General features: G+C 44.8%; 2 protein-coding genes across 6 annotated transcripts in view; one reads left to right on the top strand and one right to left on the bottom strand.

Annotated features, from left to right (window-relative positions):
* LPIN2 (lipin 2) overlaps window positions 1–11,840 on the top strand; it is an 89,003-nt gene extending 77,163 nt beyond the window's left edge. For all 5 annotated transcript variants that reach the window (XM_037018314.2, XM_017668901.3, XM_017668903.3 and 2 more), the window contains 11 exons: window positions 852–945; window positions 1,362–1,431; window positions 2,190–2,279; window positions 3,477–3,559; window positions 4,494–4,638; window positions 5,484–5,632; window positions 6,121–6,207; window positions 7,119–7,271; window positions 7,593–7,707; window positions 8,361–8,464; window positions 8,794–11,840. In XM_037018314.2, the coding sequence (XP_036874209.1) occupies window positions 852–945; window positions 1,362–1,431; window positions 2,190–2,279; window positions 3,477–3,559; window positions 4,494–4,638; window positions 5,484–5,632; window positions 6,121–6,207; window positions 7,119–7,271; window positions 7,593–7,707; window positions 8,361–8,464; window positions 8,794–8,938 (1,235 nt within the window). In that variant the 3' untranslated portion in view covers window positions 8,939–11,840. The remainder of the gene's footprint in view (window positions 1–851; window positions 946–1,361; window positions 1,432–2,189; window positions 2,280–3,476; window positions 3,560–4,493; window positions 4,639–5,483; window positions 5,633–6,120; window positions 6,208–7,118; window positions 7,272–7,592; window positions 7,708–8,360; window positions 8,465–8,793) is intronic.
* Window positions 11,841–14,408: 2,568 nt separating this feature from the next.
* Window positions 14,409–21,396, bottom strand: part of EMILIN2 (elastin microfibril interfacer 2) — a 70,338-nt gene continuing 63,350 nt past the window's right edge. Inside the window, exon 8 of the mRNA XM_037018270.2 lies at window positions 14,409–15,421. Within this exon, the coding sequence (XP_036874165.2) occupies window positions 15,084–15,421 (338 nt within the window). The 3' untranslated portion in view covers window positions 14,409–15,083. The remainder of the gene's footprint in view (window positions 15,422–21,396) is intronic.

Consider the following 21,396-nt stretch of genomic DNA (forward strand, 5'->3'; position numbering starts at 1 on the left):
TATGTAATGGCCAGTGTTTCTTTGTAGGGATAGAATTAAATAGGCCACTTTCTTACTATAATACTCATAAGCCCTCAGTTTAAAAATATAGGTAGAGGAGGGGAGAATGGAAAATATATAGTTTATGTGAACTATAAAATTTATACTCCTAAAAAATGGGTAATTTAGGTAGAGTTTGTTACTGAAGAAGGCAGAAACTATGCAAGTATACTATGCAAGTTGGAAAGAACTGTCTCAGTGAGAAATTTCTCTGGTAGGCTGGATCTACTAAAGTGCAGGTATGAAGCAGGTGTGAAATCTCATTTATTCTGCAAGACCTTGGGATTTATTTCTGGAGAGACCCTAAGCTAAAATATGGTATGTGTTTGTTAGTTTTTTATTCCCAGCAGTTGTAAAATGTTTTGATTGTGTATTTTAATGTAGCGTGCCCTGCAAGGTGTAAGATCCCCATGCACGTTCCCAGTTGTGCAGTTGTTTGACAGGAAAATGTTCCTTCCTTTGAAAATCAGGAATGAAGCTCACAATTTTTGTTATAGTGTGTGCATGTCTGTCTTAGTGTTTTCCTCTCTCTGGCCACATCTGTAATCTGTTTTCCTAAAAGTCTTCTGGCATGTTCCTTCCTTCTGTTCTTTAACTGAGGTGATTGAGAAGTGATGTAAGAGGGGGAAGATAGAAAAGTGTTCATTCTCATCCTGGAAAATGTCTGACATTTTGATTTTGATGGGTATAAAAAAAAGTCAGTTTCCTTTTAAAAGAACTTATTTTATCCCATAGTCCCTTCAGTGCAGGAGTAATCTCATATGGGAATTTATGTAATCTCTAACCAGATGGTTCATTACTTTACACTGCAGAAAAATTCATGGAGCATATTATTACTTACCACGAATTTGCAGAAAACCCTGGACTCATAGACAATCCTAACCTTGTAATACGGATATATAACCGGTAAATACTTTTGCTTTCTTAATTGTTAAATACTCCTGCAGGATTTTTGCTATGTGTTCTTTATAAGTATTAATGTTTCTTGCTGTAAAATATGCTACCTCATATAAATAAGCCTCATGGGCAATGACTAAAGCAAAAGGGAAGCCTTAACTTTATTTTTAAATGAAGCATTGAAATGTTACTGTTTTACAGATTTTACTCCTTTTGTCTTTAGAAATGTTTGTCTTGACACAAAGATTATTCATGTGACAAAAAATTCAGCTTATCATCTTTTCATTGGAAAGAATAAGGAATTCATGTTATTTCTACCTTTCCCTCTCCTCTCTTTTCTCCTTCCCTCTCTTTTTGCCCCCTTCTCTTTTCTCTTGCTCTTTACCCTCTTTTTAATGGTTTTGTACAATTTTTACTTCTCACAGTTACTATAACTGGGCTTTGGCTGCTCCCATGATCCTTAGCTTGCAAGTATTCCAGAAAAGTTTGCCTAAGGTGAGATGTCCTGCCATCTGTTGCCTTTTCAAAAGTATCTACAGTGTATAGTACTTAGAAAAGTCCATATGTGTGTATTTCTTAACTTGGTACTATATGAAGTTATAATATTGTAAAATTAATTCAATATTGTAAGAGATTCAAAGAGTTCTATGTACCCACTCAAATTGTCTGGTGCCCCAAATCTAGGAAATTAGCTGGGCTGCCACATCTTTGTCTTCTTTACTAGATATTTATAGCCATTTCTGATTGTGTATGAAAGTTGACAGATTTTATTGTTAAATACAGAATGAATATAAAAACTTTTTTCTCTTATTAATGTGGGAAGAGGCAGTAAGAAGAGAGTGATGTGGCTACCAGAAGCATGACATGAGTGTGGTGGGGTCAAATTATTGTTGATAAGCCTGTTACCTAGAACCTGAAGGTTTGCTGTGCAACTGTCCACCACGAAGACATGATTAGCCTAGTTGGTCCTCATAAAAACCATGTTTTCCTAGGGTAGAGAAATGAGAGCAGCCCGCTTGCCTGTCCCTAAGGGAGCTAGCTGTTCCTACATAGCTAGCCACCCAGTCTGATACAACAGAACTGCCACAAAAGAGGACATTGACCATCTTTCAGAGGTGGTAAAGCTTTAGAGGAGATTAGGTGGTGTGTTGCTCACTTTCCATAGTGAGGCACGGTCCTGCAGGCTGATGGTAGAAAGTAGTTGGGTACTTTGTGACTGACAGATTAGCTAGACTAACTGAACTTGTTTTTAGGCTACAGTCGAGTCCTGGGTGAAAGACAAAATGCCAAAGAAATCTGGTCGCTGGTGGTTTTGGCGTAAGAGAGAGAGCATGGCCAAACAGGTAACCAACCTCGGGGTGACCCTTTCTGTGGGCCGAAAAGAAGTGAATCTTTCATTTATTCCAAAAACCTTTTTGGCAAGTGCAAGAAAGTCAGTGTGGTCTATATAGCACCCTTTTCAATAATAATAGTCCCCATGTTTGAGTAGTTACATGGTAGGTTACCAGGTGCTTTACATTCATTACCTCTCAGTTCTGCTGCAGCCCGGCAGTTCCCATTTCACGAGTAAGGAGACAATGGCGTGGACAGGTGAAGCAGCTCAGCCAGCTGAGAACCAGAGGGACTCGGCTTGGGTTTGACCTTGAGTCCAACTCCAAAGCCTGTGCTCCTTCCACTTCATGGCCTCACCTTCCAGATACCACCAGAAGCTTGTTACCCTCCCTCACAGGATGGGGCATGGCATCCATCACTGGTCTTCTGCAGTCCTGGTGTCCCTGATGACTGTGGGCCAGTTTCATTTCATTTTATGACTTGAAATGGTGCTGTTTTACAATGTTTACCTCTGGCTTGGCAGTGGCAGCATTTTCTGTAAAAGCATATGACTTCCGTCTCAGGCTCCTGTTCTTTGGCTCAAACTAGATAAAGTCTGTTTCTTAGGCATTTTAAGTTGTGGATTCAGAAAGCAGTTTCGATTGTTCCTGGAGAGGGCTGTTGATGAAGTTTTTTTTTTCTTTAATTTACCGTCTTTTTTTTCTTGCTGTCATTAATGTACAATTACAGTAGCAACATTATGGTTACTAGACTCCCCCCATTATCAAGTCCCCACCACATACCCCATTACAATCACTGTCAATCAGTGTAGTAAGATGCTATAGAGTCACTACTTGTCTTCTCTGTGTTGTACAGCCCTTCCCTGAGCCCTGCCCCCCTACATTATGTGTGCTTATTGTAATACCTCCTTTTCGCCCTTATCCTTCCCTTCCCACCCATCCTCCCCAGTCCCTTTCCCTTTGGTAACTGTTAGTCCATTCTTGGGTTCTGTGAGTCTGCTGCTGTTTTGTTCCTTCAGTTTTTTCTTTGTTCTTATACTCCACAGATGAGTGAAATCATCTGATACTTGTCTTTTTCTGCCTGGCTTATTTCACTGAGCATAATACCCTCTAGCTCCATCCATGTTGTTGCGAATGGTATGTTGATGAAGTTTTGCTTGCAGTAGCAGGGAAGAATTGCACATTGCCATTATTACCTTGCTGTTTTAGCTGCCAGAGGCCAAAGAAGGGAAATCCGAGGTACCATCGACTGGTGACCTGCCATCAAGCACAAAGGAACCAGCCAGTGGCAGGTGGGCATCTGTCCTCTGGGCCCACAGTGCTTGGGAAGCCCCTTCTTGGCCATTGCATTCTGGTTGATCTGGGCAATTTTGTTTAATTCTTAGTCAGAAAACATCTTTTTCCTATGGACATACATGACAGTAAGTGGCCTGTTTGTGCCAGTCAGTTAGTTAGCAGATGATAAATTCTTCCTAAGAAACACTACCAGCTTAGAGGGGTAAATATAATTATCACTGCTTCCTAAATCCCTTGCTCCCATCCTGAAGTCATGGAATCAGGTGCCTGTGAGATGTAGGCCCTGGGGAGGGAATTTTGAGGAGTCTTAAGATGTGCAGTCCTGGGTTCCCCTGCTCCCCAGTTTCCTGTCAGTTGCAGAAAGGAGATAGAGAAGAAACTCTCAAATTGGTGTGGGTCCATTTGTCTCTTGGAGGAAGTAACAGGCTGTGGCCATGCAGTTTGGTGGCCCTGAGAGATGCCACCATGACCCCGAATCTCGTTTCTTCTGACCCATCCTTCCCCAGCCAGATGCTCCCCTGCCCCCTCCCCTAACTTCAGCATTTCCTTGTTCTTTACCCCTTCTTTAAAAAAGGTGAATAAAATCTTTTGTAACATTTTAAATCAGTATAAACAATTATATTTTCTGTTAATTTTTATCTTTTGAAACATATATATCCTTTTCAACAAGAGTTAATAGGCCTGGTGTTCACTGGTCATAGCAGAAAATGACCAGTCATGGCCCCCAGGTGACTACTGGCCAGTTGTGAGAGGGAGGGTGGTGCGACCTTGTCACTTTGTGATGCAGATTTTCAGGCATGTGAAAATAGAGGAAATAACTCTCCCCATTCCTAAAATGGACCTAAGGTCTCTTTTCTTGATCCTGAATGGCAAGTTCTCATCAGTAAAACACCTTGCTGCCTCCTCAGTAACTGGGTTCATGTTGACTAGGCCGGCTGAGGATGACTCATCAAGTGAGGAGGGGTCACAGGAGCTCGAAGGATCGATCAGAGTGGACCCTGTCCCCACGGAGCCTGCAGGCCACAGCAGCACAACCAGCTATAAGAAGTCTCTTCGACTCTCCTCGGACCAGATTGTGAGTAGTGTGTGATCCATGTGGGTGCAGTCAGATTATCTCAGTAACTGTTTCACTAGGTCCATTTCCTCTCCACCCAGTCCCAGCCTTACACACACTACACAGTATGTGGGCATGGAAATGCTCACCCACAGAACAGTGTCCCGCATCCCTGGGGACCACGAGGATCACTTGGGGAACCTCTGCCACCTCTGACCTCCCACCTCCGTCTCTGGAAAGATTCTGTATTTTTATCCTGCTTCCTGGATGAATCTTAACAAAGCCAGCCCAACACTGGGCCACATATCTCTCAGGAGCCACCACATTAGAGAAAGGATGTTTTCTTGTTTAGACTCAGCTTCCCACTCCCTGATTTTTACTTATTTTCAGTGCAAAGTGGTCTCGTTGCACCCCAGGGCAGTCTCAGGTACGGAGGAAGAACAGAGAGGTTTTGATTTTTAGGAGGGACCAGAAAAGTCTCTTAGAATCCTCAAACACCATTCAGGCTGCGGCTCCCTCAGCCCAGCTTGCTGTGAGTGGGCAGTGCAGCCCTGGGCCCCATGTGGCTGACTTGATAGAACCCATCCTGCCTTGCACTAGGGTCCTGAAACACTGGTTCTTGTTTTGCAAATACTCAGACTCTCTCTGAACCTGCATACTTTCAGCTGATTTTCTTCTATTACAGTTACAATATTTATTTTAGATTAGGATGCCTTTTCACTTAACATAGCCTTAGCAGTCTCTCAGTGACTGCATATTTTTGGAAAACGTGGCTTTAGTTGTTGCTCGTAATTCTGTCAAAGCAATGTACCCGTAATTTTCAGAATTTTCCCTTGATTTTCTTATTCTTCTACTTTTTATAATAGGCAAAACTGAAGCTCCAAGATGGCCCAAATGATGTTGTGTTTAGTATTACAACCCAGTATCAAGGTACCTGCCGCTGTGCGGGAACCATTTACCTGTGGAACTGGAACGACAAGGTGGTCATTTCTGACATTGATGGCACAATCACCAAGTAAGCAGGATCCCGCTGTACTGCGGGGAGGGGAGGTGCAGGCCTATGCACTGAGGCGACCTGAGTACAGTCCACAGTCCACACAGTCATTTTAGGGATGGAGGAAATGGGTGGAACCATAGGAATGTAATGCCAAAAACAACTTTCAGGTTCAGTCGTTTGGTTTTCAGATTCTGGCATTGAAAAGACACATGCACAGCTAGGAAACTGTTGAGATTGGGGTAGAGAAAAAGAGACTGTGTGGTTTTAAATTCTCTCTGAAAATGAGTATTGGGCTCTCGTGTCTGATGCTACTTTGAGAAGTTGCTCATGGATGCCTGCCTCTGCAGGGACTGCCCCGCTGTTGCACAAGCCATGATAAAATCGCCTTTGTGGTTGTGTCCGCCTCCACCTCTACCCCTTGTGTCTTGGCAGCTGCCAATTAATAAGAAAACAGTTGGCTTTATATGCTTGATTCCTGACAGCTTTTCCTATTTTAATGCTTTTAGGTCTGATGCTTTGGGACAGATTCTTCCACAGCTGGGTAAAGATTGGACTCATCAAGGTATAGCAAAGCTCTACCATGCCATCAATGAGTAGGTATCCTGTCCCATGTGTCAACACAGTCGAGTGAGCTAGAATCCTGTTTTGATTAAGAAATGTAGGAAAAAGAGCATTTTTTCCTGCTTTTTTCCGTTCCTTTCTGTAGCCTCAAAGAAAAGAAGCAACCACCATTTATAGAACTCGAGCTGTGTGCATGCATTGCAGTACATGTTTAACCTGTATTACCTCATCCTTACAATGCTGTCTTAGGCACTACCTGTTTCTATAGTTACTGTTATAATTGGGGTTTTTTAGCTATAATTTAATAAGGGAACCAGTTTTCATTTTTAGTTAATGGGTATTTTTAAGTTGTTACTCTATTGAAAAGGTAATACATTATGTGTGGGGGCAACATTTCACCAATGGGTCTTCTCCACCAGGGCAGTGCCATGAGAAAGCAGTGCCATGGCCTTTGTGGGACCATAATACATATGTGTTATAATGATTTAATAAATTACAATGTCTTAAGCATTCATTGAAAATACTGTAGTATGAAAATTACATCAGTTATGCAGGCACAGTTTTGCTCCTTACAAAATGGTTTGTGTTGTGAAATTGTCTTTATAACTAAGATCCTATGTATCTTTCCTTTACAGCAGATACTTTAAAAATAGTCCATGATTGTCATCTGTTATCTAGTGTAGCTTTCGAGGACTAAGTGCTGAGGCTGTAACAGCACTGTACCTCTGGCAATCCCTAGTCATGTACACCTCCTACATGTGGTTCTCTCCATGGTGATTTCCATGGAGAGGTGAGAACTTTATAATCCTAACTGCTTTTCTGTTAAACTCAAGAATTTGACTTTCATGTCAAAGGAGGAAATTTTATTTGAATATTTATAAGAAAAGTGCCTCTTATCCTTTAGCCAAAGTCTGTGGGCTAAACAGGACATGTTCTCTTTCAGGAATGGCTACAAGTTTCTGTACTGCTCTGCCCGCGCCATTGGCATGGCCGACATGACCCGAGGCTACCTGCACTGGGTTAATGACAAGGGCACCATCCTGCCCCGGGGCCCTCTGATGCTCTCCCCCAGCAGCTTGTTCTCTGCCTTCCACAGGTACCTGTCTGCTGGGTAGCAGTGCTGCCCCTGTGGGTGGGCGGGGCGCTGAGGGGCCTGAACGTGAGGGTGGCAGTCCCTGGCCGGGTTTGTGGCTGCTGTGTCTCTTGGTCCTTTGGCTCCCCCATAGCTTTCTGACTCACACCTCATGCAGACTGTGTCACACATGGTCAAGAAAAGATTGATCAAGAAGGATAAAGATACCAGTTAAGAAGGATTAAAAAAATCAGGTGGTTATGAACACTGAAGTTTTTTCTGGACCACACAGCAGGAAAAACTACAGTTTTTAATTTGGTGACTATACTTTTTTTTACCCCCTAGGGAAGTGATAGAAAAGAAACCAGAGAAGTTCAAAATCGAGTGTCTAAATGATATCAAGAGTCTGTTTGCTCCACCTAAGCAGCCTTTCTATGCTGCCTTTGGAAACCGTCCGAATGTAAGTGTCTCCTCTGGGCCACACGTCCTAATGTGGTGGGAGGATGGTGCTTCTTAGGGAACAGCCATGTCATGATTCTCAGACCAGTTGTATGAGTAAAATGAACATCTGTTCTGCCAGATGGGTTTTCACTTTTCTTTTCCAAATTTCTCCAAGTGGGAGGCTCTGTAGGTGGAGATCTGCCCTAGAATTTTGGTACATGATGAAGAGTATTTGTTTGCTTCTGTGGCTTCCACTCCATGTCCTCAGGTAGTTCTGACTCATATTCTAAGTAGCTCTAAGCTGTGTCCTTGGATCTGCCCCAGAACCACAGCATGAGTGCTCACTCTCAGTGATGCTTCCCAGCCTGTCTCCCCAGAGTCACCAGACCTGCTGAAGGCGCTGCTTCCAGGCTCTGGCAGGCAGTGGGGGGCTCTGCTCCTGCTCCAGGCCCCTGGCGTCTCCTCAGTACACAAGCTTTCTGACTCCCTGTGCTGGGTTTGGCTTCACTTCATAATTTGGGTTTTTAAAGCTCAGAGCTGCACTGCACCCAGCTCCACACGTTTTCTGTAGACAGTCTTCTGTTTATGCAACTCTTCTGGCTCATAAGAAACCAGAGCGGCTTCTCCTAATTTCTTCTCTCTGTAATCACCATCTGATGTTTTCTTCTGCAGGATGTCTATGCTTACATGCAAGTTGGAGTTCCAGACTGCAGAATATTCACTGTGAACCCAAAGGGTGAATTAATACAAGAAAGGACCAAAGGGAACAAGTCATCGTAAGTGTCTCTTGTTTCTCAGCCCAGCGGGGAAGTTGCGGACAGGCAGGTACTAAGGATCAGTCCCAGCTGGAGGTTATCAGACTTGGGTCTGCCTTTTGGAGGCTTGCTTCTTTGCCTGGGTGTTTTCTCCTCTCCATTGGCTATTACGGAATTGCTGATTATCCTAGACTTTGAAGAGGAAGGCAGGGCCCTGAAAAGGGGTGGATGCCTGTTTCGGATCCTACCAGTCTGAGGAACATGAGTAACTAGCTTCACAACCTAAAATCCTGTGCTCTTAGGTCAGCTGCAGAGTAACAGTCTGTTTCTTCCCCAATCCCTTCCCCTAGGTATCACAGGCTGAGCGAGCTTGTGGAGCACGTGTTCCCACTTCTCGATAAGGAGCAGAATTCTGCCTTCCCATGCCCAGAGTTTAGCTCGTTCTGCTACTGGCGAGACCCGATCCGCAAAGTGGACCTGGACGACCTGGCCTGAAGCGGCACCTCCAGGGAGACGTCCTCAGTCACTTGCCTCAAAGCAAGGGAAGGTGACCGGCACTTCTGCTGGACAGAGGACACTGGGCTACCCTCCAAGCCACAGGTGTGGGACAAGACTTGCTGACAGCCAGGCAGCAGCAGGGACAGTGAGAACTGGAGCTGGAGTGGCCGTCCTCCTCCCCTGCTGGGCTCAGGGGTGCAGCTCAGAGGCCTGGGGAGAAAGGAGCTCAGACCTGAGGGTGAGACCTGGGTGCCTGTCACTGGTTCTTTTCGTGCACACTCTGCTGAGTGTTCCTTTAATTGGATAACATAAAAGGAAGGAAAAAAAGCTAAATTAGAGTGGACCAGAACATTGTACAAAGTAAAGTGTTATAATTTCTACTTAGCAGCTGAGAGGCTCTCTAAAACCAGGGCTTGATTTAAGGGGCTCAGTTGACTGAACTGCTCCAGGTCCGGTCCGGGTAGTGATGTCGGTTTGGCCGCCTGCACATGTTTCTCTTGTGGACTCCTCCTCTTCTGCTACCGTGAACCAGGGGGGCCACTGGGGGGCCAGCCAGGGGATCCCAGGACCACTGATCCCAGCCTCACAAACATGGGCTTCTGGGGAGTAAAAGCCTCTTGGATCATCACCTTCTTGTAGGTGACTAATAGGTGATGAGATCCCTGGCCTGGCGAGGCAGGCCTTACAGGGTGGATCTGATGTCTGTAAGGGCAGCACTCACAGCAGGAGCTGGTTAAAACAGCCAAGGACAGCTTGTTTGCGGTGCAGATGTGCACGTGCACTGGGTCTGGAAGTCCTTCCCTGCTCCTTGCTCCTCCGCCCGTAGCTCCATTACACAGCCTGGGTGTAATGAACTCGTGTCAGAGTCTGAGCAGGCAGCACCCAGGGAGGACTCTTTTCTGTCAGCTTCTTGACTGTGAGAGCCTGGAGAGACTGGGCTGGAGGTTGACAGTCACCTCAGTATTAAAACCAGGAGAACTGTTGGAGAGGAAGGCTTCAGGGGACCATAATGGTGAAGCGTAGGCCTCCATCGGTGAGAAAGCAGTGAGCAGAGGGGCAGCTGTGGTTATGACTCGAGACAGGTCTCCATTTCCACTTCTGCTTTCCCTCTGCTGGCACAGGGGGTTCTCCTCCTTTTAGTGTGCTCCGTCCAAAATAACAGTGATCTAGAGATGGAGAAATGGGGTGGTTGTTTTCCAGATTGGAGTGTTGAAAGTCCCCAGCTTACAAGGTTCAGCCACTTTTCCTAGTCTGTTGGATGCAGAGACAGTGGCAGGATCCCCAAAGGCAGTTCTCAGTGGCAGCACCTGGGGGCACTGTTCCCAGAAGAGGAATGGCACATGGCACACACTTCCTCCTATGCAGGCCTTTCTCCCTTCAGTAGTTGAAGGACTAATCATTCAGTGAGTTTATTTGTATACAGTAGGTTAGGGAAACTATGTTCATGTGAGGTTCTGCCAGTTAATGAATTAAGTCCTAGCAGAGTAGCCATGCATCTGACTTTCTCGTAGACGCCATCGGCGTGTCTTCTTGGTCACATTTGCTTTAGAAGAATGAGCATTGTGCATTTAACCTGAGCTTAGTAGGGCTTTGCATATGTGCAGTATGGAAACTCTTAAAACACTTGTTGACCTTTTAGTTTGTCCTTTCAAGAGTTTTTGGGTAGATGGTTTGTTGTTCTTGATAACGCCCTCCTCTCTGGGCACAGGAACCTGCTTGAAGGGTCCAGCCTAGGAGCCCTCTCAGCCCTGCTCTGCAGGTGGTTGGTATCTGTCCCAGTGTCCATAAGCACTAGACTTTGTCATTTTGTCACTGCAGATTGATCCAGTGGGTACATATACTAATTAGTGTCTTTCCTTATTTAAAGGAGTCCCTCTTGCTGAAGGTAGATGATTACTATTACTGTAGTGTTCAAGTATTAAGTTTATGCTGAAAATCCATTGCCATTTGGTACAAATGACATTTGTTCTTTCTGTGAAAGAGAGTTACCCTTGAGTGTTTGTACACAGACCCACATGGTGAGCTAAGGAAGGAAGCATTAGCCCCAGGCATTCTGTGATGGGCGGCATCACGGGGAGACTGCCTGCAGACTGGGGGCCCTTCCTGCTCCCTCGTTTAGCCAGACTTTGGTGTTTTACCTCAATGTCCTTGTACTGAAGCTTGTGGTGTCGAGCCCGTGTCTCTGGCAGGCACCAGGAACCCCTCGTGGGGGCCTGGAGTGTGTACACCTAGTCCGTGGGAAGGGTACTGTGCTTGCTGTGCTTAAAAACATCTGTGTAGTTTTCAGCCCGACAAAGAATAAGCTTATGAGTGTGGTGTCCTAAAATGAAAACTGCTCCCATGGGGAGAACAGCTGAGTGAGTGACAGCCGGATGGCTGGGAAGTGCTAGTTTCTGTGAGACCGCGCTCGGCCTTCTGTGTCTTTGTGACCGTGCGGACAAGCTTTTAGAAATAGGTAAAACATTAACTTTCTATTTTTGCAAGTTGGTAAGAAAGGACTTTTCCAGGTAATTTTATCATCTTTTCAAGTATCCTGTGTGCTCTGGGTGGCCTTTTCCCCTGTTTTAGAACATGTGGAGTTTAATAGAACCGGTTAAAAATTGAGTTTTTGTTTAAAGTAAGTGCTTTTTCCAGATGAAAACTACCTGTTTAGTTTGTTTTGAAGGTAAGGAAAGGAGGAGGAAAAATTGTTCTTTAATTATATTCAGTCTGTGATTAAGCATTTGATTATTAGACAGCAGTTGCACTAAAAAGTTTTGTCAGAAATTAATTGTAAACATCAGAACAGAACTCTTAGTTATGGCAAAGACAGTTGTCTTCAGATAAATGGCTCATACTTCGGTGCAGTGTTTGATGTTCAAAACAAAGCATTACAACAATAAACAAACATAAACTTGAATGCCTTTGACTCTTTCCTTCAGAGGACATTTAAACCATCTTCTCTGTACTCTTGCCAGAAACTGATCATTTCCATTAATTAGCATTTTGATCTTTCCTGACACTTAAATTTGTCCAGAGAGGACTTCTTTTTCGTGCTTATTTTTATAAAACCTGACTCCACAAATGAGGCTACAACTACAGGAACTAACCTCTCTTGCTTTGTAGGTCCTGCCAGGGAGAGTCAGTCATACATACTTAATTTCAGGTGTGTTCTCACTGGGGTCCTCCAGGCTGTCTCCCTCCTGCCCCCCAGCCCTTGTGAGGTCCCCTGAGAGTCCTGCTAAGAGCCTCTTCCCCCCACCTTTCATTAACCTTTCCTCAGGGTGAATACTAGCTACTTAGCAATCCCGATGTTTTCATCAGCTCAGGAGAGTTAGTGCAATCGCTCTAGGATCAAAAACCACATCCCAAATACTATGTAAACGAGTGTCTTTTTACCCCTCAGATTGCTGGGTCCTGCCAGATGCAGTATGTGTTGAATGTGTTGAATCCCAAAGCCCTCCGGGAGCGTGTGCCTCCGAGCATGGACTTTCATTGATTTCATGCTGCTGCACTGTGATGTAACGGCCTGGCTGGGTGAGAGGACAGAGTGAAGGGAACTGTGGTGTTTGGGGTGTGTTTAGGAATAGGAAGGAAGAACTCAAGATGGGGGGTTGGTCCTAAGGGACACAGCTCAGTGCTTCAGGGAGGAGCAGGTGGGTCCAGCACGCAGCTCTCAGAGGGCCTCTCGGGCTGCAGCTGCCCCCTGCTGCACTATGCCCCCTTTGAATCTGGGTGCTCGGCCTTTGTCCTTCCCTTTGGTGGGGCAGTATATGGGAAACGCATGTGTGTTTAGAAAGTGGACACGGATATATGGAAAGCTTTGTTTCAGTTCTGCAGGCATGGACTTGGGCCTGTCTCTGATCACAAAGTTTCCTTTCAAACTGCAAATCAGTGATGAGAAACAATTTAAAAGATAGGGTTTCTGAGAAAACTAGATGACTGTGCTAACAGGGAGGTAATTTCAGTTTTATATTGATTTGCATTCTTTTCTTGTGAATCATTTCGTTGGTTTGTTAGTAATCGTTTAAATGAGGCCATTTGCTAATGGGGGGTGGAGAAAAAAGTCTCAGTCTCATCTCTGCTTAAGGAAGTGCCCTGACCTTTTTTCTCAGCAACAGCTCCTTTATTTCAAAAGTTGTAACCTGGTTACACGTTGAAATGATGATGCATGGTTAAATGATCAAGTCCTAGGGCTTGGTTCATGCGTCTGAGCTTACGGGCTGTCAACTTCTGGAAGGGGCTGCTGTGCCCATAGCCCTGAGTTCAGCTGGCCTTGAATCTTCTCTCTTGTACAAGGACAACCTTTCATTTAAGAAGCTGTCTCCTAATTGAGGGTGACCGGCTTTCAGCCTATTCTATCTCTATGTAAATGCAGGACCTGCTGTGATTAGACTCATCTCCTTTGCCTATCTTGGGTACACACAGCTGAAATCCACCTTTTTTGGTGAGTCATCAAGATTTGCTAAGAGACGAGGAACAAGTTTACTGTGGAGCAGAAGGAAAGTGGTCATTGTCACCCTTCTGCCTGGACCTTGCCTTTCTGGCTGTGGAGCATTTGCCCCCCTGTGGTGCCGAGTTAAGGTCCAGGGAGGGAGCAGGAGGGGGGCAGAAGCATGTACACATGTCAGCTGAGTTTTCCTGAAAATGTTCCTCTGCTGTGGGGTTTCTCCATGAGTCATTTTTAGAACAGCCAGTAATACTCTGACAGCCACCTTTAGCCAGTTCCCCACCTATGGGAATGGGATGAGAATGACTCCCCACCAGCTCTGGGCAGAGGCCTGGATTTGAAAGCTCAAAAGCAGTAAATCTTCAGCTCCTGGTCATGGCTCCCTGGCTGGCGCAGGGGCTGAGGAAGAAGCTGCTCTGAAGTGTCCATTGGCAACTGTAATCTCATTTGCAAGCAGCCTTGAAAATTCAAAAAGTAATTTTACAGCATAAGAGCATCTAGTGGCTTGGTTCAGGCCAAGAAAACATCTTCCCCTGGGGCTCTAGGACCCTTGATTGGCCAACGGATTTAACGAACCTGATGAGCACAGACCACCTGCGGCTAGAGGTCTCTGTGCCTGCTGCTGGAGGAGTAACATGCCTGGTGTCCCTGGAACAGAACGTGCTCTCCATGGAAAGACTGCTTTCCTCAGATGATCTCAGCTTTCAGGGGGGTGGTTTTATGTTGGGCCTCATGTTGCCTGGGAACCTAAGGGTTCTTAGCACTGCATCTGCTGTGAGCTCTGCAGCCAGCGGTCTCATTAGATATGAATGTTAAACATCCCCTGGAGGAGCTACTCGTCAGCTGTGAGGATCACATGGAGGTCTTGACCTCTAAAATGTCTGGTCTATCTGGACAAGGAAAAAACCCAAGTGTAGAGCTTGGATTCTGAGGAGTAACATAGTTCAGACTAACTTATTCAGGCTTACTTTCTACAGCCATAAAAGAAATTTGCAGTTTGCTTTTTAGCAACAACCATCAACCCAAAAGGCACCAGACTGAAAGTGGTTTAATCTTTATTGGCACTCCCTGTCTTCGCACTCAATTGTACATGTCATTCAAGGAGTGCAGCAAGCTGCAGAGACAGTCTCTCGTGCATCCCTTCACTGCTGGACAAAAGCCCATGTGAGCAGCAGGGAGCCAAGCCCCAGCAGCCCAGACGACCCGTGGATCAGTAGTGGCATGTGCCATCACAGCACTTCGGTGTTTAAACTTCTCTTCTCCATGCAGCATAAAGAAAGACAAAATAGTCAGCGATGGTTCTGCTCTCCAGTCAAAATTGTAGCCCCAGGTACCAGGTGTGCTGGCCCACTTCCTCCCAGCCCATAGCCCAGCAGCTCTCCCTCTCCATCAGCAGGATGTGACCCTGTGGCCTTGCCCTGCTGGGGGGCACCCTATGGGTCCAGAGCAGGCAGTGCAGAGCTGGGAGCTGCAACGATTCCTGACTCCAGTCGTCCAGTGGAGCAGCAGAAGGCAGTGGCCACATAACCAATTACAGCTCCTCGCTGTCTGCCTGGGACCTCCAAGGCTTGGTGGTCTAGCAGCCAGGTAGAACCTTTATCTTGGGGGAGGTGATGAGATGGCTGTAGAAAACTAGACCAGTGCTCCATTACCTACATAAACTGAATATATTAAAACTTCCAAGTTCTTACAGTTACCTTTCCTCTTTTTTCCCTAGAGGTGAGAAAGAAAAGGATATAAGAAAACCCCACTAAATGTGGAATACATCTCATCAAAGTCTGTGTGAGCCAACCTGCCCCCAGTCACCACTATGTTGACACCATCTCCTGCCTTCAAGTGCACAATAAGGTGGAAGGCCCCTGGGCCTCCACAAGTGTGCAGGGCCCCCTGGGGCTGGTGATACTCCAGGAATTCTCTCTTGTAGCCGGCTGTGTGCAGCTGGGCCACACTGCCATTGGAGACCGACAGGACAGCTTCCACGTATGCATCTCTCTCAGGAGTGAGGGTGGCTGTGATGAGGTATCGCCCATCATAGGGAGCTGTGAAAATCCCTGAGGAAGAAGTCAGACACCTGTGCTCGTGACACCATCACCACCCTTTGTGACAGGTTATCAGTTAACCCAATGTAGAGGGACCAGTCATCTTGGTTTGCCCCAGTTTTGGTTCTCAAAGTCATGGGCAAACCTTGAGAGTTGGACACCCTACTTGTAGAAGGCAGCAGACTGACAGGCAGGGAAAGGTATCCCCTTTTTACGCCTGCACCCACCTTTACTCCCTTTCCCAACCCCGCCTTAGCTCAGGCTGCATTTCTACATTGCATGGCTCTTTGCCACTGACCCAGTCTTTGTTGCAAGACCTAGCTTCTTGCAACATCTAGAAGAGGACAATCCCTGCAAAACACCCAGGATTTATGTACTATAATTCAGGACCATAGGAAAAGCTTGGCTCACAGAGAACTAGGTAGCCTTGCTGGAAGAGAGCTCATTCCCTCTAATATTCCAGCAGTGGGTCCATGGAGCCTTTGCAATCGGTGTTCATGGCCCATGCTCCATGAAGACACAGGGCTGAGGTCCAGCATGTGGCCTGCCGCCCACCTTACCTAAGATTTAATAAGGAAACAGCAGCTGCCCAGATGCTGGTTGCTTCTTTGGAGTTTTCTCCATCACTGAGAGCACCCCAAGTCCAACTTAGAATCAACCCTACAGATTACTGCTGTGCATAATATCCATGAAACACCTGAGCGGCCTCCTGAGGAGGCCACGATCAAAAAGAACCACAAGCCTTGTTGCTAACCCAGGGAGAGGCCACACCAGCCCTCATGTGGACAAGTTAGACTGGTATGTAGGTGGCCTCTGTTCTTGACCAGCTGACATTCACTTAACCAATAACCCAAAGTTTTGGGCCTGCAGAGGTGGGGAGTGGTGGTGGGAGGTGGGGAGGTGGCATAAGGTAGAGGAGGTAATGTTTGTGGATATTGTAGATGCACCATTAGCAAAGTAGTTGCAGGTGGCCCCAGAGCTTGGAAAGCAGAGCCCACCCACTCCAAAGGGGGACATGAGCAGTGTCGCTGCATGGGCTCTGGGGAGGCAGCCAGACATGGGCCACTGACTACAGGCTAAACGGAGCTGAACAGTAATCACAGACTAGGTCTTCAATCTGCCTTGAAAAATAGAAAATGCCAGGCCAGAAAGATGGCAGCATGAGAGGTGAGACTGAAACCTCCTCCTAAAACCACATATAATATGAAAATATAGCAAATACACCAAATCCTGAAAAGAGCAACAGGAAAGGCTGTGGTAGACTGTCTCCACCTGGGGAAACCAGCAGACCTCAAGGAAAAGGGTAAAGTATCAAAGCTGTTATCTGGAAGGACCCAAGCCTTTCCCCCACCCCAGCTCCCTGGAGGGAGAAAGAGAAACAGAGTGGGGAGGGGGTGGAGGCCTACACCTGCTAAACACCCAGCCCTGGAGATCTGCTCAGGGAGCATGAACCTACATTACATGGTGCTCTGGAGATTAGTGGGGTTGAAAGCTAAGACAGGCAGAATACTTGGGGAGACTGAGATACCAGGAAAACAGGGATCCACATCTGGCTGTGCTGGGACAAAAGAAAGGTGGGCAGTCTGAGAGACTTCCCAGCAGTGAGAAGGCTGCTAAAGGGGCAAGGATGGCAGAGCTTGCTGCTACGGATAAAGGACAGATGGACAAAATGGTCTGGGTGCACTCTGGCCAGCAGGTTGGAAATGTTCAGAAACTTCAGGCACTCCATCCCCCTGCATGGCTACATAGTTCCAAGTCCCCTCCACGGCAATATGCAGCCTGCTGCGCCTTCCTCCTGGCCAGCACCAGCTCACAAACCAGCTGCCCTCACCATTGTGCCAGACGAGCTGGAGGGTGGTCCCACCTACGGCAGCTACAAGTGTAAAGCATAGAGGCTTCTCCCTGCATGCTTGGCCCACTGGCTCTAGCAGTGGAGACGAGGCACTGCAGCTGAGAAGCAGGAAAGACATCTTTCCTTCCGACAGGCACCAGCGCCACTCGCCTGTGACTCCCGCCATCACTCTAGGGGCCGAGCAGCTCCAGAGAGTAAAGCTTCTGGGCCCTAGAGGGTGCCACCTACAAATATGAAACATCCAAGGAACGTGATTCAAACTACAATCCCACAAACACCAGAAAGAGGGCCAAGTGAAACTGAACTCATCAATCTTCCTGAAAGAGATCTCAAAATAAAAATCACAAACATGCTCACAGAGCTACAGTTCTTATTCAAGAACTCAGGGAGGAATTCAGGAAAGAGATACAAACATTGACTAATACGGTATCTGAAATGAAACATTACAATGGAGGGATTTCAAACCAGATTAGATGAAGTAGAGGAGACAGTAACAAATAGAAATTAGAGAACAGGAATACAAAGAGGCTGAGACACAGAAAGGAAAAAGGATCTCTAGGAATGGAAGAATATTGAGAGAACTGTGTGACCGATCCAAACGGAACAATATTTGCATTATAGGGGTACCAGAAGACGAAGAGAGAGAAAAAGGAATAGAAAGTGTCTTCAAGGAGGTAATTGCTGAAAGCTTCCCCAGTCTAGGAAAGGAGATAGTCCCTCAGGCAATGAAGGTGCACAGATCTCCCAACACAAAGAACCCAAGGAAGACAATGTTAAAGACATATCATAATTAAAATGGCAAAGGTGAAGGATAAAGATGAGTATTAAAAGCAGCCAGAGAGAAAAAAATCACAAAGGAAAATCCATCAGGCTATCATCAGACTTCTCAACAGAAACCTTACAAGCCAGAAGGGAGTGGCAAGATACACTTAATGCAGTGAAGCAGAAGGGCCTCAAACCAAGAATACTCTACCTGGCAAGGTTATCATTTAAATTTGAAGGAGGGATTAAACAATTTCCAGATAAGCAAAAGCTGAGAGAATTTACCTCCCACAAACCATCCCTACAGTGTATTTTGGAAGGACTGCTATAGATGGAAATGTTCCTAAGGCTAAATAGCTATCACCAGAAGAAATAAAACTACAGTGAAAAAGTAGACCAATTAATTACTAAGCAGATGCAAAATCAAATCAACCACCCCCAAAGTGAGTCAAGGGACAGACAAAGAGTACAGTATACGATACCTAATATATAAAGAATTGGAGGAGGAAGGAAAAGGAGGGGGGAAAAGAACCTTTTGATGGTTTGCAATAACATATGAAGTGAGTTAAATTAGACTGTTAGATAGCAAGGAAATTACCCTTGAACGTTTGGTAACCACAAATCTAAAGCCTACAATGGCAGTAAGTACATACCAATTGATAATCGCCCTAAATGTAAATGGTCTGAATGCACCAATCAAAAGACATAGAGTCAAAAAGACATCCTACAGTATGGGAGAATATATTCATAAATGACATATCTGATAAGGGTTTGACATCCAAATTATATAAAGAGCTCATGCACCTCAACAAACAAAAAGCAAATAAGCCAATTGAAAAACGGGCAGAGGAGCTGAACAGACACTTCTCCAAAAAAGAAATTCAGATGGCCAACAGGCACATGAAAAGATGCTCCACATCGCTAATCATCAGAGAAATGCAAATTAAAACCACAATGAGATATCACTTCACACCAGTTAGGATGGCCAATATGCAAAAGACAAACAACAACAAATGTTGGCAAGGATGTGGAGAGAGGGGAACCCTCCTACACTGCAAAATAATTCAACCATTGTGGAAAGCAGTATGGAGGTTCCTTAAAAAACTCAAAATAGAAATACCATTTGACTCAGGAATTTCACTCCTAGGAATTTACCCTAAGAATGCAGCAGCCCAGTTTGAAAAAGACATATGCACCCCTATGTTTATCGCAGCAGTATTTACAATAGCCAAGTGGAAGCAACCTAAGTGTCCATCAGTAGATGAATGGATAAAGAAGATGTGGTACATATACACAGTGGAATATTATTCAGCCATAAGAAGAAAATAGATCCTACCATTTGCAACAACATGGATGGAGCTAGAGGGTATTTTGCTCAGTGAAATAAGCTGGGCAGAGAAAGACAAGTATCAAATGATATCACTTATCTGTGGAGTATAACAGCAAAGCAAAAACTGAAGGACGAAAACAGCAGCAGACTCACAGAACCCAAGAATGGACTAATAGTTACCAAAGGGAAAGGGACTGGGGAGGGTGGATGGGAAGGGAGAAATAAGGGGGAAAATGGGGCATTATGATTAGCACACATAATGTGGTGGGGAGGGACATGGGAAATGCAGTATATACAGAGAAGACAAGTAGTGATTCTATAGCATCTTACTACGCTGATGGACAGCGACTGTAATGGGGTATGTAGGGGGGACTTGATAATGGGGGAGTCTTCAAGTAATTTTACATTAATGATATCAAAAGTAAAAAATTTTTAAAAAGTCATAGAGTCACTGAATGGATAAAAAAACAAGACCTGCCTCTACGCTGCCTACAAGAGATTCACCCAAAGACATGCACAGATGAAAAGTGAAATGATGGAAAAGATATTTCATGCAACTAGTAGGGAGAAAAAAGCAGGAGTTGAGTACTTGTATCAGACAAAATAGACTTCAAAACAAAGAAAGTAACAAGAGACAAAGAAGGACATTACATGGTGAATGGTAAAGGGGTCAGTCCAACAAGATGATATAATCATTATAAATATCTATGTACCCAACTCAGGAGCACCTATATATGTGAAAGAAATACTAACAGAATGAAAGGGGGGAAATAGAATGCAATGCATTCATTTTAGGAGACTTCAACACACCACTCACTCCAAAGGACAGATCAATCAGACAGAAAATAAGCAGAACTCTACACCCAAAAGCAGCAGGATACACATTCTTCTCAAGTGCACATGGAACATTTTCAAGAATAGATCATATACTAGACCACATTAAGAGCCTCAGTAAATTCAAAATGATTGTGGTCTGAGAAGCTGGTTGGTACAATGTCAAAGGTATGGAACTAGAAATAAATTAGGCAAAGAAAATGGAAAAGCCCACAAACATGGAGGCTTAACAACATGCTCCTAATTTAAATAATCAATGGATCAATGACCAAATAAAACCAGAGATCAAGCAATATATGGATACATAATTGACAACAATAACTGAACACCACAAAATCTGTGGGAAACAGCGAAGGCCATGCTAAGAGGGAAGTATATGGCAATACAGGCCTACCTCAGGAAAAAAGAACAATCCTATATGAACAGTCTAAACTCAAAATTAATGAAACTAGATAAAGAACAAATGAGGCCCAAACTCAGTAGAAGGAGGGACATAATAAAGATCAGAGCAGAAATAAATAAAATACAGAAGAATAAAACAATAGAATCAATGAAAGCAGGAGCTGGATCTTCAAGAAAATAAACAAAATAGATAAACCCCTAGCCAGATTTATCAAGAAAGAGAGTCTACAAAGGAAAAATCACTATAGACACCACAGAAATACAAAGAATTATTAGAGAATACTATGAAAAATTATATGCTAACAAACGATAACTTAGAAGAAGTGGACAACTTTCTAGAAAAATACAACCTTCCAAGGCTGACCCAGGAAGAAAAAGAAAATATGAACAGACCAATTACCAGCAAGGAAATTGAAAACTCAAAAAACTACCTGAGAACAAAGGCCCTGTACCAGATAGCATCACTGCTGACTTTAATCAAACATTTAGTGAAGACTTGATACCCATCCTCCTTAGTTTTCCAAAAAGTAGAAGACAAGGGAATACTCCCAAATTCATTCTATGAGGCCAGCATCATTCTTAATACCAAAACCAGGCAAATACATGACAAAAAAAGAAAATTACAGAACAATATCCCTGATGAACATAGATGCAAAACTACTCAACAAAATATTAGCAAACTGAATTCAAAAATACATCAAAAAGATCATCAATCACGATCAAGTAGGATTTATTCCAGGGATGCAAGGATGGTACAACATTCAAAACTCCTTCAACATCATCCACTACCATCAACAAAAAGAAGGA

Source organism: Manis javanica, chromosome 9 (genome assembly GCF_040802235.1).
Source record: "Manis javanica isolate MJ-LG chromosome 9, MJ_LKY, whole genome shotgun sequence".
Taxonomy (NCBI): domain Eukaryota; kingdom Metazoa; phylum Chordata; class Mammalia; order Pholidota; family Manidae; genus Manis; species Manis javanica.